This window comes from Hyperolius riggenbachi, chromosome 7 (assembly GCF_040937935.1).
Source record: "Hyperolius riggenbachi isolate aHypRig1 chromosome 7, aHypRig1.pri, whole genome shotgun sequence".
Classification (NCBI taxonomy): Eukaryota; Metazoa; Chordata; class Amphibia; order Anura; family Hyperoliidae; genus Hyperolius; species Hyperolius riggenbachi.
The window spans coordinates 210,209,550-210,228,321 of NC_090652.1; the positions used below are offsets into that span (position 1 = coordinate 210,209,550).

General features: G+C 42.2%; 1 protein-coding gene across 1 annotated transcript in view; it reads right to left on the bottom strand.

Annotated features, from left to right (window-relative positions):
- Positions 1-1,046: 1,046 nt before the first annotated feature.
- The window catches only part of ALS2 (alsin Rho guanine nucleotide exchange factor ALS2), a 141,168-nt gene continuing 123,442 nt past the window's right edge, over positions 1,047-18,772 (bottom strand). The window contains exons 31-34 of the mRNA XM_068245100.1: positions 14,903-14,964; positions 8,636-8,785; positions 8,448-8,544; positions 1,047-2,054 (exon numbers count right to left, since the gene is read on the bottom strand). Of these exons, the coding sequence (XP_068101201.1) occupies positions 2,016-2,054; positions 8,448-8,544; positions 8,636-8,785; positions 14,903-14,964 (348 nt within the window). The 3' untranslated portion in view covers positions 1,047-2,015. The remainder of the gene's footprint in view (positions 2,055-8,447; positions 8,545-8,635; positions 8,786-14,902; positions 14,965-18,772) is intronic.

An 18,772-nucleotide genomic window follows, 5' to 3' on the forward strand; every position in this document is an offset into this window, starting at 1 on the left:
TTATTTTGGTACTAATGTGGAGTTACCCTTTAATTCATAAGCTGCCAACCTGAAACAAGTACTGTATTTTTGGGACTATATGACTCACTTTTTCTCCCCCAAAAGTGGGGGAAAAAGTCATTACATCTTATAGTACAAATGCAGGGAATTCCTGCCAATACAAACCTCCCACCCGCCGCAATGTCGGGGACTACCTATACTGTGCCCATGCAGAGGAGGACACAGGGGGACCAACAGAGGACACAGGGAGACACAAAGGGGCATAGAGGAGGACACAAGGGAGAGACAAAGGGGCATAGAGGAGTACACAAGAAGGACAGCGGCGGATGCATGTGGGACAAAGGAGGACACAGAGAGACACAAGAGGTACAAGGGGGCATAATCCACAAGATACCCCTTCACCATGGATGCACCAGGTTTATTATATATTTATTTTCTCTGGTTTTTGTCCTCTAAACCTAGCTGTGTCTTATGGTCAGGAGCGTCTTATAGTCTGAAAAATACGGTACTGTTTTGTGTCAATAGCTCACCAAATACAAGTGAAGTGTGGTCCGGTGTTAGTCGAGGAGCAGAAATGCAGACATCAAACCAACAAGCGTTGATTCCGGTAATACATTTAAAGGAAACCAGAGACGGGGAAAAAAACAAAACCGTTTTATACATACCTGGGGATTCTCCAGCCCTATGTGCACGGATCGATCCCACGCCGTCATCCTCCGCTGCCATAGAGATACGTAGAGGGCGTACTTCTCTTGCGCAGACTGGCCGCGACTGGAGGAAGTTACAGAGCCTGGTACCGGAGCTGGAGGCAGCGGAGAACAGCGGCGTGGGAGAAATCCGTGCGCATGGGGCTAAAGGTAGCCCCAGGTATGTATAAAACTTTCCCCCCCGTCTCTGGTACACTTTAATGACTAACTGTACATGGTTTATTGCAAGTGTTCAAAACTTAAGTTTCTTCTTCAGGTGTTGTACAGTTCTGACCTAGTTCTGTATAATTCCTGAAGAAGAAACTACAGTTTTGAAAGCATGCAATTAACCATGTACAGTTAGTCATTAAAGATATTACTGAAATCAATGCTTGTTGTTTTGATGACTGCATTTCAGCAAATACAGAATCCGAACATCTGCTAAGCAATCAGCATTATCATTAGTACAAAAATGGCAGCCTCCATATTGCTCAGAACAGTATCCATTAAAAACTTGAATACCAGCTCATTGTTCTACATCATAATTCATTCTTTCTGAATGTCAACATCATAAATGATTGCATTCTGCCTTGTTGCACCTTTTTATACTGTATAGGAACATTATTCAGGTACCAATGTAAACCATTCCACACTGGTTTGGATGTTTCTATCCTCATACAAATCTATTATGGATAACAAATGATTTCCATATTAAATATCTTTGTAAAAAGAATACTTTACAAAGGCAATGTATCATATTGCAATAGAAATATTAGAAAACCATTAAGCTTAGACAGTCCATACGATGGAAAAAACACATTTGCAGGTAAGTATAGTTGATGCCAATGTGAATACTGTTACACAGAAATGTCAGAACTCTTCTGCGGTGCTGAATACGAGCTCTTGAGAAATCTATACAAGCGGGCATGTTGTTACCATGGCTCACTGACACGAAGGACCAAGGGACTTGTGGCTGTTCCTCGCTGTACTCTATATCATTGTCAGTTGCTTCATCAGTCTCACGGTCTCTTCCTTTATGTTGCCAGCACAGGCATTTGCAGTCTACGTTTTAGAGTCATTTCAGCTGCATTAAATAATGAAACCTAGCATCTTGGGTTTGTGTTTGAGCCATAAAAATAACAGAGTATTTTTTGTTTAGTGCTGGTTATTAAAAATAATTTAGTTAGCATCTAAATCATCCTAGTGTTACATCCCGATTGTGATATTCTTCAGTCCTGGCAGGTTAGAGCACAAGCAGCAGCAGTGTGTGTCCACCATACTACGCCAGGAAAATGCAGCTTTCTAATCCTCCTCTATGGATTCTGGAGTTCAGTGAAGCTTCTCATGTTGGATCTGGTAATAACAGGCCTTAAAAAAAAAAAAGCAGAAATACATTACGGTGTGCTAGCATTTAAATATAACAGCAATATTGCAAAGAATTCTGTTGAATTTAATGGGATTGGGCACTGAACTAGGTGAAGTAGGTATTAGTGGTCTTACCCCTTCAATGCAGACACAAAAAGTTTCTGGTTTTTACAACAAAAATAATTTACATACTCCAGAAGATTGCAACGCATTTCGAGGGTATATCCCACTTCCTCAGGCAATACAAAGGGAGCATATAACTGTGGGACAGAGAAGGCTCAGGCTAAGTAACGTGCATGAGAACACAACACATTCAAATTGTACATATTTGTGGTATACAGTATAAGTAGTGCATAAGAGACTAGCATGTCCAAAATATTTGCTCGTGATAGTGGTGTCTTAGAATAAGAGCAAATACATTTTTGAATATAGGGTAAAAGAAGGGGGGCTGAATATAGGGTAAAAAGGGGATGGGGGAAATAGGTAGTGAACTAAGAAGGCATATTTGTACTATAGTGGCAAAATGGGTGCAATTTTAAAATATTATTATTGGAACACAAGTGTAGCTATTAGAGTGGTACGAGGTGTTAGGCAGACAAGTGTAAAACATTTTACAAGGATTGACAATAAGCAGTGAAATTCAGTATGAAAAAGGGGAGACTCACCTCATGCAGGTCTGTTTTCCTAGCTTAGCGCCTCTGTGTTTGGTGCTACACAGCAGGCACCCTATATATGTTAATGTTATCCCTTAATTGGAGCTAATTGTCCAATGGGGGGATGAGTGGGGCCCATAGGTCATAACTGTGCGCTCAGGGATAGTTAAAAAGCGCACCGCACGTGGCGACAGAGTACGTAGGTCGGTTGAGTCCGATAATACTGTGGGAAATGGTAAGCATGTGTGCACGTGCGCACAAGTTTAAAAGACGTCATTTGATGCCATGTAAGATAGGGGTGGACGGGACTGTATGTGCACACGCGTAGAACACCTAACTCCTAGTACCACTAGTATTCCAATTATAATATTTTACATTTGCCCCCATTTTGCAACTATAGTACAAACATGCCTTCTTAGTTCACTACCTATTTCCCCCACCCCCTTTTTACCCTATATTCAGCCCCCCCCCCCCCACCCCTTCTTTTACCCTATATTCAAAAATGTATCAAAAATGTATCTGCTCTTATTCTAAGACACCACTATCACAAGCAAATATTTTGGACATGCTAGGCTCTTATGCACCATTCATACTGTATACCAAAAATCTGTACAATTTAAATGTGTTGTGTTATCATGCACGTTACTTAGCCCGAGCCTTCTCTGTCCCACAGTTATATGCTCCGTTTGTATTGCCTGAGGAAGTGGGATATACCCACGAAACGCGTTGCACCCTTCTGGAGTATGTAAATAAGCTATTTTTGTTGTAAAAATTAGCAACTTTTTGTGTCTGCATTGAAGGGGTAAATCCACTACTACCTACTTAATTTTAAACGTTTTAATTAGCCTTTTATTTTTCTGGCGCCTCTGTACAACTGCATAGATACAACCATCTGCATTTCCTAGTGTGAACGAGTCCTTATATGTCTTCCGATGCAAATTTTTACAGGACAATACATTTCCAAAGCTATAAAATACAAATGTTATTTCTATGCAATAATCAATGCAGCAACACTGAATGGAATTCTTCATTAACCACTTGCCGACCGCGCACTCAAAACGCGCGTCGGCAAAGTGGCAGCTGCAGGACCAGCGACGCAGTACTGCGTCGCCAGCTGCAGGCTGATTAATCAGGAAGCAGCCGCTCGCGCGAGCGGCTGCTTCCTGTCAATTCACGACGGGGGGCTCCGTGAATTGCCTGCGGGCCGCCGATCGCGGCTCGCAGGCTAATTGTAAACACAAGCGGAAATAATCCGCTTTGTTTACATTGTACGGCGCTGCTGCGCAGCAGCGCCGTGAGGCAGATCGGCGATCCCCGGCCAATCAGCGGCCGGGGATCGCCGCCATGTGACAGGGGACAGCCTGTCACTGGCTGCACAGGACGGATAGCGTCCTGTGCAGCCCCGATCTCCGGGGGGGAGCAGGTAGGAGAGGGAGGGGAGAATTTTGCCGCGGAGGGGGGCTTTGAGGTGCCCCCCCCCCCCGCCAGTCACACGCAGGCAGGAGAGATCGGACCCCCCCAGCACATCATCCCCCTAGTGGGGAAAAAAGGGGGGCAATCTGATCTCTCTGCCTGCTACCTGATCTGTGCTGGGGGCTGCAGAGCCCACCCAGCACAGATCACTAAACACAGCGCTGGTCCTTAAGGAATGGGTGGGTCATCAAGTGGTTAAAGGAATCCTTAAAGTGGACCCAAACCAAACATTTTTTTAATTCAAAATATGAAGTTGCACCACTCTGGCACATACAAAGATAAATAAACACTCCTTTAAGCCTATGAGCATTATAGTGCATGCTTTTCACCCTTCTCTTTTCATAATTAGGGTTATACAGGTGGCAGCCATTAGCAATTCCACCTTTGCTGGACACCATCTACTCCACCAGTTTGCCGGATTCTGTCCCGGCAATATGAAAGGAAGGGAGGGGTTTCTCCAATAGATGAAAAATATTTTACATTTGTCATCACGCAGCTAAAAAGAGGCTGCTATTTATTATTATAATTTAGAAAATAGATTTCATTTCTGAAATCTTGTATTTTTAATTTGGGTCCACTTTAAAGCAAACTTGTGAGGTTTCCATAGGCTTAATTTAGATACTTACCTAGGGAGGGGGAAGCCTCTGGATCCTTAAGAAGCATCTTCCATCCTCCTCAGCCAGGGCGATCCAGCAATGAGACCCCAGAAGCACCGCACACTACGGCTGTGCAGTAATACGGACCCACTCGGGCTCCAGCAGAGGCAGCTCGTACATGGGCACTAGCACACAGGGCTGTGGAGTCGAAGTCGAGGAGTCGGGGCAATTTCGGGCAACCGGAGTCAGAGTCGTTTATTTCATAAACTGAGGAGTCGGGGTCGGATGATTTTTGTACAAAATCCACAGCCCTGTTAAGTATTAGAGTAAGGAGTCGGAGTCGTGGAGTCGGAACCATTTTGGGTACCCGGAGTCGTGGTTTCATAAACTGAGGAGTCGGATTCGGAAGATTTTTGTACAGACTCCACAGCCCTGCTAGCATGGACCCGCTCGGCTTTTTCCCAAGAAAGTCGAGGAAGTCCGTGCTACTGCGCATGTGTGAGCCGAACGGACGAGCGCTCTTTCAGGGGTTTCAGCACTGGAATGGGCCTGCCGAGAAGGATGGGGAAGCCTCTTTACGATCCAGAGTCTTCCTCTCCCAAGAGTCCCTTTTTTCCCCTTCAGGTACACATTAACCAATTTTTACAAAATGGACATTTTAAAACAATGTTTTGCAGGACACACAATTGCAATACACCTGCGGGTGCGGTGGTGGTGGGGGTTACGTACATACACATGCACATTTGTTTTGGGACACTTGAAAGACTGTCACGGAGGAGAGTTAAAGGGAACCAGAGACGAAGCACCCTTGTGTATTTTACCATGTATATCAGTAAGAACATTAGAGAAAACACTTACCATGCTCTCTGTTTCACCCTCACTGCTAAAAGTGTCTGTTACCAGCAGTCACAAGAATCCCAGACTGAGCAATTAAATCTGGCTTTGCTGGGAATGATTATTGCTGAGTCATTATAGCAAAGCCACAAGGGGGCAGGCTTGGGCTTGAAATAACACCACAGAAGACAGACTTAGCTATAATCTTTCTGTAGCAAAGCTAGACGGAGCAGCCTGACTTCTCAGTCGGGGATTCTTATCAGAGGTGATAACAGTCAGATTACACAGAGAACAATGAAATAAAGGGCAGATTAGGTGTTTACTGTCATGTTCCCACTGATTTATAAGGTAAAATACAAGAGGGTGCTTCATCTCTGGTTCTCTTTAAGGCTGGGAGCACACCAGTCAGTTTTTGGTTCGCATTTTTCTGCATGCATTTTCTGCACACCAAGTGGGAAAACATGCATTTTATTTTTCACAGAAGCAAATGTACTTAAAGGACAACTGAAGAGAACAAAGTATTTGGTGACTGCCATATTTATTTTCTTCTAAGCAACACTGGTTGCCTGGCTGTCCTGCTGAACCTCTGCCTCCAATACTTTTAGCCATAGACCCTGAGCAAGCATGCAGCAGATCAGGTGTTACTGACATTATTGTCAGATATGACAAGATAAGCTGCATGCTTGTTTCTAGTGTGATTCAGACACTACTACAGCTAAACAGACCAGCAGGGTTGCCAGGCAACTGGTATTGTTTAGAAGGAAATACTCATGGCAGCCTCCAGATTCTTCTCACTTCAGTTCCCCTTTAATAGAGAAAATGCACACAATGCTTTGCTGTTTTTTTCTTTCTGCATGGGAAAAACGTATTCATGTGTGCACTACCCCATTGATAAACACTGGTTCTCCATCATCCTGAGTGGAAAAAAACACACAAAAGCAGACAAGTGTGCTCCCAGTCCTAATCCATTTTTTAAGGTTTTTAACCATAAAACTGTAGGATATATAAAAAAGTCATTTTTAGGAGTAGGAGGTTAGATACAACTGTCTATCTCATCAGTTTATTTTCATCTCAGGCTCATTCTAGTGGTCAAATAAAATACAATGTGATTGTACAGCTTTGCAAACTATGTTGAAATCTGATTTAGATCAAATGCAACGGCTACTCCTATTTAAACAGAACCCGAGGCGCTTCCTTGGGGGGCAGATGGGACACAGAAGCATGTTCTCTGCCTCATGACATGCCTCTGTGCCCCCCCCCCACGTGCTACAGACCCCCGAAATTAGCAATAATATTTGTCGTTATCTCGGAGGGTAAATAGAGAAGATGGATTCCCTGCTCAAAACGCCCTCTAGGGGCGTTCCTGTAGGCTCTCCAGAGCTGCTATTGGACAGCGCTCTCTCCCTGGCCACGCCCCCCTGCACGCTGCTGTGAGAGGGAGATCTCTGTCCTTCCAGCGTTGTGACCCAGAGGTCAGAAAAGTGAAAGAGGGCCAGTGCGGCCCACAAGAGCGCCGGAGCGTTTCCCCCCCCGGATCAGGTAGGATATTTTTATTTTTAATTTTATGAGCCCACCTTGGGCTCTCTTTAAGAGTAATTGATCATTTTTATAACTGTGCTGCTGTTGACTCCAGCACTGTCCTCTTTAGAAAGCACCTTGTACAATAGCTCATCACTATACTGGCCATTATATATATACAGTCTGGTTTTGCTAACCTTATGCAGCCTTAAAATACATATGCAGGATGTTGCTGGTCACTGGTTACATAGACTAAACTGATCATACAAAGTTCATTTAGTCTTTTCCTCAAATATTAGATGAGCATCATCTAAATTAGATTGTCTTGTGTATGGCCGGGTAGCATACAATAACTTACATCTGTCAGGTGAACCTCTTCTCTCACTGCAGTGCTTGCCATGAGAGTTCAGAACCCGCATAACTGTTCAACAGTAATAACATGAAGCCCCCTGCTCTTCCCCCCTCAATTCACCCAATAAGAGCAGTGTGATGTTACCACTACTACAACAAATTGGAAACCTTGTAAAAAGATATGATAAATGCTTAAATAAAGGAGGTGATTATGTAGAGAAATAATCAGGAGATAACGTTTTTAAAATAATATTGCTTCTTTCAATTTGATTCATTGAAAATGGCTGTTACTTTCCCGGAGGGCCCTCATATATACTTTAGGATAAACAATTACATCTTTGAATGCTACAGTTTTGTTTTGTGAAGAATTTGCTTCCTCAGTACTCACATTAACCTTTTGGGGACCACGGACGTTGAATCAACGTCCAGCAGGTGGTGCTACCATTCTGACTGGACGTGGATTCAACGTCCGCGCTAAAGAACCGTCTCCGGGGGTTGGGAGAAGAGGATACACTCACCTCCCTGCTGTTCCACCGACGATCGGTGCTCCCCGCTGCTCTGGCCGGCATCTCTGCTCCGTCTGAGGTCAGCGCCGGGTCCCGGCTTGATGATGTCATCAAGCCGCGACCCGACCTGAGCGTCATTTGGAGCGGAGATGCCGGCTGGAGAAGGGGGGGGGGGGTCTACTGCGGCTCATTGCTGGAGCCTGGAAGGTGAGTGATGGCTGCTGGCGTAAGGGGGGACACCACCATGGGCGGGGGGGGGGGGGGACGGACACACTACCCAGCCAGCCACAGACTGGATCCGGCCGCCCAACCCCTCCAAACGCGCGCACCCCCCTCCACCGCAAAATGCCTGGTCCTTAAGGGGGGTTAGGCGGCCGGTCTCGAAGTGGTTAATAAACTTTGAAACACACCTGATGTAAACATTCCAGTACAGACAAATGATTTCACAAAATTATACTATTCTACCTTCAGTGTTGTAAACATAATTCCTTGTTCTCCATGCTGCAGATAGGGATCCATGAGGTCTTCTATAAGATGCACTTCTGATCCCAGATTCCGTATCCTGTAGAAATGAGGAACACCAGTAACTGCATGCTACTAAAATCCACCCATAACAAATATAACTACAATAGACAATCGATCATTGTACTGACCTGGCTCGAAGAACAACATAAAGAAATACAGGGAACAGCTCATCCATGGACCACAGGAAGTCTTCCTTCAGGGCCTCTTGAACTTCCTGGGTGATCTCCTCAAAGGTTTGATGAATGACCTTAAGTTTGTCTGATGGTGTGAAGGTAGTGCTGTGGGTACCAAAAGCGAATCATATCAGTGTACCACTCAGATACAGGGGCATAACAATAGGAGATACAGAGATGGGACCACGCCTGATACTTATAACCAGGCCTTATAAATCTCATAGATATTAAACAATGTCACAACTGGACTTGTTTGGATGTCTATAAAAACATCTTTTCCGCCTTGTAACAGTGCTTAGCGAAACAGCAAGCAGATATTAGGTGAACTGTTGGAAAACAGTCAATAGAGATGCTAATAATTCTGGTTTGCATGCAAACTGTATGCAGAAATTAGGACATTCAAACACTTGCCTTCTATTTTGATTTTATATCATTTGCATTACATTTACATGCAAGCTGGATTTATTAGTACCGTGTTTCCCCGAAAATAAGACACTGTCTTATATTAATTTTTGCTCTAAAAGATGTGCTAGGGCTTATTTTCAGAGGATGTCTTATTTTTGGGCAAACACACTGGTATTTTTCCTATACAAAATGTACATACTGTATGCCATGTGCAACATACGCAGAGCTTGTGGTTTGCAGATATTGGCTCTCAATTACAAGAAATTGATTCTGCTGATCATGTGGGTAAGAGTTTATTTCTTGCAGGCAGACAACTGTCAGTCTCCCCAGAGCTATGATAGGATAAGCTGTGTGTGTCCTGGGAAGAGGTGAAGTGCTGGAGATGCTTATCACGACAGATTAGGAGGGCTGGCTCCAACAAAAACACAAATTGCCTGACACATATATAGGACTGTGTAGAACTCACATTATACTGCTGCTCTCCTGTATCCAGGCTTTGTATTGAGCGTGACTTGCTGGTGTCATGTGGGATGCTGCTAGGGCTTAAATTCGGAGGATGTCTTACATTTCAAGCATTCTTGAAATTCCTGCTAGGTTTTATTCTCAGGGGGATGTCTTACTTTAGGGGAAACACGGTATCTAATTGGCCACCTCTAACAATCAACTGCATGATGTAAGCAGGAATGTAGAGCGGATACAGTACCTAATAGCAAACATACTTAGAATCAGTGTGCAGCAATACAGAAGCAATATAATAGTGAATGGAGGAATATGCAGAGGAGGCCAGTGCTTCTATGGACCTATTGCATTAAGCAAGTAAGTAGTTTTCCACATATCTCCTCTAAATTCTCATAACCGTGCATGGTACAGCTAGAACGAATTGGATGTGAATTTGCATCAGCACAGGTGCCAATCTGACTCGGAAATGGACGTGGCACCTTTCCTTTGTTTGTTGGGTCGGACCTGATCCCTGGATTCTTGCCCATTATCATCTGGCGATGGTATCTACCATTTACCAAAAACACAATACAACCAAACGGTATTTTTAGGTCTATTCAATAAAATGATTGTTTTATAGAAAGACTGAGGAAACCTTTTTGATTAGTGGATTTTGATTAAAGCGGAATATAACCCTGCATTTCAACTTTGCTCTAAAACATTATTTACAGCATATTATATGCAACCAGCATTTTTTTTACTAGACCAGCATTGGAAGGGTTACACACGGAGCTTTAAAGTTCCATGGAGAGAAATGCTGCCGCATCCAAAGTTTAGATAGATACATTTAAGTAAACACAATGTAACAAGTGTGGAATGTGACACACATTCTGGCTTTGCAGGAGCTCCCGGACACAGAGAGAGAGTGAGTCACATTCCTCACTTGTTACATTGTGTTTACTTAAATGTATCTATCTAAACTTCGGCTGTTGCAGCTTTTCTCTCCATGGAACTTTAAAGCTCTGTGAGTAACCCTTCCAATGCTGGTCTAGTAAAAAAAAAATGCTGGTTGCATATAATTTGCTGTACATAATGTTTTAGAGCAAAGTTGAAATGCAGGGTTATATTCCGCTTTAAGTAGTGAAATCGTGAGAGTGTCTTTAGAGCTCCAGTGGACCTTTGCATATCCAGACAAAGGGTATTCTGAAGAACAAGGAATCCTCAGAATTGATAGCAATTGTACTGGCCACTCTTGTAGTGTGTTTATGATTTTGACATTTTTAAAGTGTAGTTTCAAAAGGTAACCTGATATTTTTTTTAAAGCAATATATACAGCACCAACACTGAGGCTGGTTTCACAGTGAATATTGGTGGTAGCAGTGCGGCCCGGGGGCTGCACTGCACCGCCAAAACCAGGCCTTCTGGGATTCCCGCGTTGTTACGTGGTAATCCCCATCTGACAGCAGGCCAAGCAGGAAGTGACACTCACTTCCTGTTGGCAAATCAATACGTGAATGGAAGTGTATTGTTAAAATACACTCCCTTGCATGCGGCGGTCAGTTTAAAAAAGCGCGTTGCCATAGATTTACATGACTTCTGGTCCAACTCACGGTAACATTAGATAGGGTACTTCCGGCACAGAGCACCGCAGGCAAAGTGATCTCCCCCATAGAGACTTTCATTGCCTTAGCGGTAGGCTGCAGTAAAATGCCGCACCGTGCCAGTGTGAAAGCGCCCTTAATGTTACTTCCCAGTTTTTGTACTGATTCTCTGGCTTTTATACTGAGACTTAGACATTTATGCAGGTGGCTGAATGCTTGCTCCAGGTGTTCAACTCTGAAAGCAAACATCAGAACCTGGCATTATTCAGAAAAAAGATGGCAACCCCATATCTCTCGGCGTTCAAGTATCCTTTTTTAGAGAGTACCTAAATTAGAAATGATTTTAAACCTAACAAGTTGCCAATGTATATTAAATCACACATAATAAAGTGCTATTTTCTCACCCCCTGGGTCTGTATTCCGCATACGGGCCCATATGCAATTCATTTTTTCACCTGAGTTTTCTCCTAGGTGAGATTTTTTTAAATTTGTCAATAAAATGCCTTTTAAGCCACCAGCGAGCAAGAAAATACTCAAACTAATTTTGATAGTACTTTTGCACTTACTTCCCAGTACTTTTTCAGTTGAAAAGTGCTGGAAAGTTATTTTAAATATACGATGAAAAATTATCTCCTAGGAGAAAATGTAGAAGAAAAGTGGAATTGCATATGGGCCATGGGCTTGGGCTATTTTCCCTTTCCAACCCATGGGTGCAAAGGATGCTGGGGATTGATGTCATAACTCTACCCCCCATGTCCTGCTCCCAGCCCACAACCACTGTGAAAAGAGATGTGATCTAATCCAGGAAGGCAAACAAGACATCTGAAATATGAATAATAGCAAACAGACATGATAAGACAGGCTGCAGCTGTTCTGCTGCATCTTCGCTCTCCTACACACTGTGAAAAGAGATGTAATTTGAGCCAGGCAAGGGAGGGCTCCAGGCTGGAGGGAAAACACAATGCTAAGTGTGTACTTGCCAGGCAGCAGCAAGAGTAGAAAGATGGAGGGGCTACTACAGATCTAAATATGCATCTGTTCTGTCCACTACAATGTACTAGATGTAAACTGTATATATTCATCTAGCTGTACAAAGCGTATACACTACATATATGGATTGGCATTCAAACCTTTTTTGGCCGGAGGTAGCACTGTTGCTGTTCCAGGAGGTAGAAGATTATACGTCCTAATTAGTACTGCTGTATGTTCCAGGACGTATAATCTACATCCTGCAGTAAAAACAGCCGCCTGCCACCGCGCGTGCACGTCATCGTGCACGCACCCGCAAAGTCTTGTGAATGATTGTTGCTAGCTAATAGCAACAATCATTCAATAAAGTTAGGGAGGAAAAAAAGTTGTAAAAGTTGAATTTTTTTTTAAAGTGACATGGTCCCAATAAAATAAAAAGTTCTTTTTTTAAATACCCATTTAATTTTTAACCCCAGTCTAGCCTACTAACCCATTATTAACCCCTGCAATACCTATACCTGTTATTTTAATGACTGCCACCTGTAGCAATTGGATGCGATTGCTAAGGCGAAAGTTTGGGGCCCCAATGCTCTACAGATGCAACACTCTGCCGCTGCAAAAAACAAGATATATATCACTAAGATGGCAAAAGTAATTAAAAAGTAACAGCTGTATCAAAACGCCACAGCTAAAGTGTAAAAAATGTCAGTAACTTTAAGGGGTAAAAACCGTGGAACGCGAACCAGTTAAGCATTGAAAACTTTCATAGCTTGTTCCTCTGCCTTTTGGAATTTAATTACCTTTCTAAATGAATTAATTATTTGTATAGGTGGTATTCACTTGCATATGAAGTCTTTGGGTTTGTAGTGTGTCTGGAAGAACTTTACTTAAACATACATATAAAGTGTAACTCATAAATAAGATAAGCTAATTATCAAGAAAAATACAACCAAAGTAAAACTTTGGATTGAGAGTGCTTTGCAAGACAAGCAAACTTCTTTGAGAAATGTTGACTTGATATACACCAAAAACGTATACGTGTGTCACATCATCACAACTAAGCAGATGGTTCTCTTTGATTTAATTTAAGCGTAGGGACTGTACAAAGTCACATTTCCCTGAAATGCTCAAAAGTAGGCAAAAAAAATAAAAATCATTGGATAAGCTCCTTGTTAAAGTGAACCCAAACCAAACATTTTTTTTTAATTAAAAATATTTAGTTGCACCACTCTGACACATACAAAGATAAATAAACACTCCTTCAAGCCTATGAGCATTTCAGTGCATGCTTTTCACCCTTCTCTTTTCATAACTAGGATTATACTGGGGGCAGCCATTAGCAACTCCTCCATTGCCTGACACCACCTACTTCACCAGTTTGCCGGATTTTGTCCCGGCAATTTGAAAGGAAGGGAGGAGTTCCTCCAATAAATGTAAAATATTTTATATTTGTCATCATGCAGCTGAAAAAAGGCTGCCATTTATTATTATAATTTAGAAAATAGATTTTATTTTTGAAATCTTGTATTTTTAATTTGGGTCCACTTTAAAGTGTACCAGAGATCAGTAAATACAAAGAATCAATACTTACCGGGCTTCCTCCAGCCCGATAAACATGTGCAAATCCTTCCCCGTTCAGTGGCAATCAGCCCCAATATTTGGCTCAATTGGGTCCAGTCTGGGTCTTCTGCGCATGCGGTCTGGGATTCCCTGTTCAAAACACCCGCCAGGGGCATGCTTACAGGATTTCCAGAGCTGCCAGTGGGCAGCTCTCTCTCTCCCTGGCCACACCCCCTGCCATTCCCCTGCCTCCTTGCACGCAAGAACGAATCTCTCATCCCAGCGTCGTGACCTATAGGTCATGAAAGTGGGCCAGTGCGGCCCACAGGAGCGGCGATTTTTGCGGCTACCTGATCCACTCAGCCCCACGGATCAGGTAGCCTACTTTTTTTTTGTAGTTTGAGCCCACCTCAGGCTCTCCTTAAAGCCACACAAAAAAAAAAGGTTGGGGTGAGCAAACATACATCAATGATTCTGTTATAGTTATAGTGAAAGTCTTGTCTACATTTGTATTTCATACAGTACAGTATTTTGTAAAAAAAAAATAATTTTTTTATCCTTTGAGTTGTGGAACGCATCAACTTATTTTCTATTAATCCCTATGGGGAAATTTGCAATGCTATAAAAATGCTGTGGATTACAAGCATGTTTCTGGAACAAATTATGGTACATACCAAGGCTCCACTGTATTTTGACTGAATCTGGTGATACGTTAGGATGTGTAAATATAAGATCAAATAACACCTCCCTCTTTTTATTTACTTCAGACCTATTAGTGCTATTTAATAGTGTAAATACATAATGCATCTACCTCATATCATTTTATCACTTTGAATTTATTTCTTTATACAGATTTATAAACGCGCCTGTACTATTTATTATTGGATTATGCAATAGTGTCTCAATTTACATCAATATACGGTACCTCTATATAGCAGAGATGTTACAACTATACAGTACTGTATATGGATTTGTTTATGTGGCCCTATACTTTAATTGTATAAACATACTACCATAAATGCATTTGTGCACTAGCTTAGCCCCCCTTCTTTGATGCATCGTTTTTTAGTGATGTTATAACTTTTTCTTTTTTTCCATGTAATTATTTTTCAATAAATTTAAATTGTGCAGACATTTAGTTCCCCTTTGCATTCTTTTTCAACACCAAGACAGTCTCTGCAAGCAGTGATCTCATTTCTTTTAGCTTTACTCAGTATGAAGCAATGCAAGTTATTACATGCGCTATTACCTAATCTGCTGTAGGCACTCCACCGCTGAGGCAAAACAGGAATCTTTGGTGCTTGGCAACACCTGCAGAAAGGAAATGATTAACAAAGACCATAGAAAATGCCTAGTGAATAATAACTGATTATAGCTATACATAAAAATATCAATAAGGACTGCAAAATAAAGTGTCACATCAAATAATTATTTTTAACCTCATCTGTTTATAGTGTAATATTGCTTAGTAAATTACATAGAATGTAAAATTTAATTTACAACTATACAGTCCGTTGACCTGCAACTAACCAAAATTTAATTTACAACTATACATTCCTTGACCTGCAACTAACCAAGCACCAGCTTCCCAGAGAGGTTTTACATCCTCCAAATTTGGATTGTCTTTACTGCCATTTCTCAAGTTTCCTCCCTGAGCAGATGTGGCTAAAAATGATGGTGCCAGTCCATTTTATCCAGGTAATCCCAATTTTCTGTGAAATTTGCTGACAAGTAAATTGTGTCAACCATTCTTCATTCCAAAGTCCACAGAGCAGACCTCTTTGTGTTTGATATAGAACTTTACATATACTTAGCAGGAATGCATTGTGGGACGCCCCAGATGCTCAATCCAACCTGAATAATTGCAGATACATTCTGTTTTAAGAAGGCTAATTTCCATTTGCATAGCATTTTAGTAAGAGTGCTTTTTGGTCCTTTTTAGCCCCTTACACTCCTAGGAGTTCTGGTTCACCATGAGCTTGCCTGGCAATCTGTACATATAAATACTTATAACAGTGAAAAAGGCGAGGAAAGTATTGCTACGCATAAAGTCAAACTAAACTCGGAACTTCCTCTCTGCCCTAAATGATCAGCCACACCTTGATAACATTTATGGAAAAAATATCTTCATTACAACCAATGAAAATCTAAAAAACCTTAAGTTTTAACTTGCAGTCACTTTCCAGGGAGCACTGAAAGGGTTAAAGGGATCCTACACTGAGAAGGATATGGATTTTTCCTTTTAAAATAATACCAGTTGTCTGACTCTCCTACTGAACCAGTGTCTCTAATACTTTTAGCCGCAGCCCCTCAACAAGCATACAGATTAGGTGCTCTGACTTAAGTCAGACTGGATTATTATTATTATTTATTGTATTTATAAAGCGCCAACATATTACGCAGCGCTTGACAATAAATATATACAATGATACAAGGATGACATACATAGGGTTATACACATAGAACAAAGTTATACATACAAATTGTACAAAATACATGATCATGCAATATGGGCTGGTTAGGTAGGCCCAGTAATACAAGTACAGGCTGTCATAGGACAGGAGCACATGATCCTGTAGATTACACTAGGGAGTGGAGGACCCTGCCAGAGGCTTACAATCTAAAGGGAGGGGTGGAAACACTAGGTGGGGCTGTTAAATATTCCTTAGAGAGTTACTGTGTGGTAGGAGGTGGGTAGGCCATCATAAAGAGGTGGGTTTTGAGGGCTTGCTTGAATGTGTTGAAAGAGGGAGCAAGTCTGATGGGTGGTGGAAGGGCATTCCAGAGCGTGGGGGCAGCTCTTGAGAAATCCTGCAGGCGGGCATGGGAGTGTGAAATGCGTGGGGTGGTGAGGCGAAGGTCGTTGAAGGAACGGAGGGGGCGCCCTGGTGTATACTTGTGAACAAGCTCCGAGATGTAGATAGGGCAGGTTTTGTGCACAGATTTATACGCCAGGCATAGAATCTTGAAACTTATCCTGAAACGGATAGGGAGCCAGTGCAGGGATTCACAAAGGGGAGATGTGGATGCAGAGCGGTGCGAAGAATGAATGAGTCTTGCAGCCGCGTTCATCACTGATTGAAGGGGGGCAGTGCGTTTCAGGGGAGGCCAGAAAGGAGGGAGTTACAGTAATCAAGGCGGGAGATGATGAGGGCATGGATGAGCAGTTTGGTCGTGTCCGGGGTTAAGAAGGGGGCGGATCTTGGAGATATTACGGAGGTGGAAATTGCAGGCTCTGGTGATGTTTTGGATGTGTGGGATGAAGGAGAGGTCAGAGTCCAAGGTGACACCCAGACAGCGGGCCTGGGAGGTAGGGAGAATGGTTGGGTTGTCGATTGTGAGGTGGAAATCCGATTAGCTGCATGCTTGTTTTAGATGTGCGATTCAGCCACTACTGCAACCAGAGATCAGCAGGACTGCAAAGCAAATGGTGTTATTTACAAGGAAACATCTAAATCCCTCTCAGTTTAGGTTCCCTTTAAGCCTCAGTGTTTATGTAAGAGGACACAGCCACTGCAGAGCTCCTTCAGTCTATTCACAGCTACTCATAAGAACTACAGTAATTAGACACTTATCATAATAGAACAGTGAATTTCTTCAGCAACTATAAGTGTATTAAAGGCTTTTTAATGTGTGCTGTGCAAGGGTTTGGGTCCACTTTAAAAATTAAAATTCCTTGTATTTCAATGATCTTTCAAATAATAATATTTGCTTTAATTCAGATCACTCATCCCCCTCATAAACAGTAACTTAGCCTATTTAAAAGATTGGGTTTTGAATGTGTTTGTTTCTTTGTATCACTGCGTAGAGAAGGAAATGCAGAAATAAATGTGGTCGCACCTCCTCGTATATTATGAGTCAGCGACAATAAGGCTTAAGCATACTATTATTGCAATGTAGTATTTTATATTGCTGCAGCTCTTTACAGAGTATATATAGTCAATGTCACTAGCTGTGCCTCAGAGGGGCTCATAATCTAATCCCCACCATTGTCATATGTCCATCGTAGCCTAGCGTCAGTTTAAGGGGAAGTCACAGCTAAAATTTAGATAAATTTAGCAAACAAATGGCAAAAAATGTTAAGTAGTAGGAATGATCAATGAGGTGAAAATTATTTCTCCTTGTATTCAAAATTCATGTAAAATGTTATGCAGCTTGAGCTTGGACTAATACAAATTAACAGGAAGTTATTCTGATTGCTCCAGTTTCAAGCTGCATATCTCTTACATGAAATTTGAATCCAAGGAGAAATTATTTGCATCTCATCGATTATTCCTAGTTACCAGGCTGCATACATTTCAGTATTTTTCAGGTCTGATTTAAAAGACAACTGAATCAATAGGGATATGGAGGCTGCCATATTTATTTCCTTTAAAGCAATACCTGTTGATCCTCTGCCTCTAAAGGTACGTACACACGCCATACTTTTTCAAACGACGGGGCCGTCAAACCCTTATGACAGTTGCACGTGAGTACAAGCTGTCAGCTGACTGATAAAACGGTTTTTGAATGATCCACCAAACGGATCAGTCTGCCGTCATTTGAAAAAGTATGAAGTGTGTACGCGCCTTAATACTTTTAGCCACAGACCCTTAACAAGTATGCAGCAGATAAGGTGATTCTGGTGTTATTCAGACATTACTGCAGCCAAATTGATCAGCAGAGATGCCAAGCTGGTATTGGTTAAAAGGAAATAAATATGACAGCCTCCATATCCCTCTCACTTCAGTTGTCCCCAGGGCCAGTTCTAGACTTTTTGCTGCCTGAGGCAAACTTGCGAGGATGTAACTTCCCCCCCCCCCCCCCCCCCTTGGAATAATCACAAAGCACCTAACAATTTTCACTGCACATTATAGCTGCGGCGTGACCAAGAGAAAAATACCCTCAGTATAGGTAGGTGGGTAGCCAGGTATAGATGCCCCCTGTATAGGTTAGCCAGGTATAGTTGTTCCCAGTATAGGTATCTAGAATAGTTGCCCCCAGTATAGGTAGGTAGCCAGTATAGGTAGCTAGTATAGTTGCATAGACAAATTCAAAGGACAGCAGTCCTGCATAAGACACCGCACCACTCCAAAATATCTCAAGTTCACATAGATCAATATTTATTGAGTATCAAATT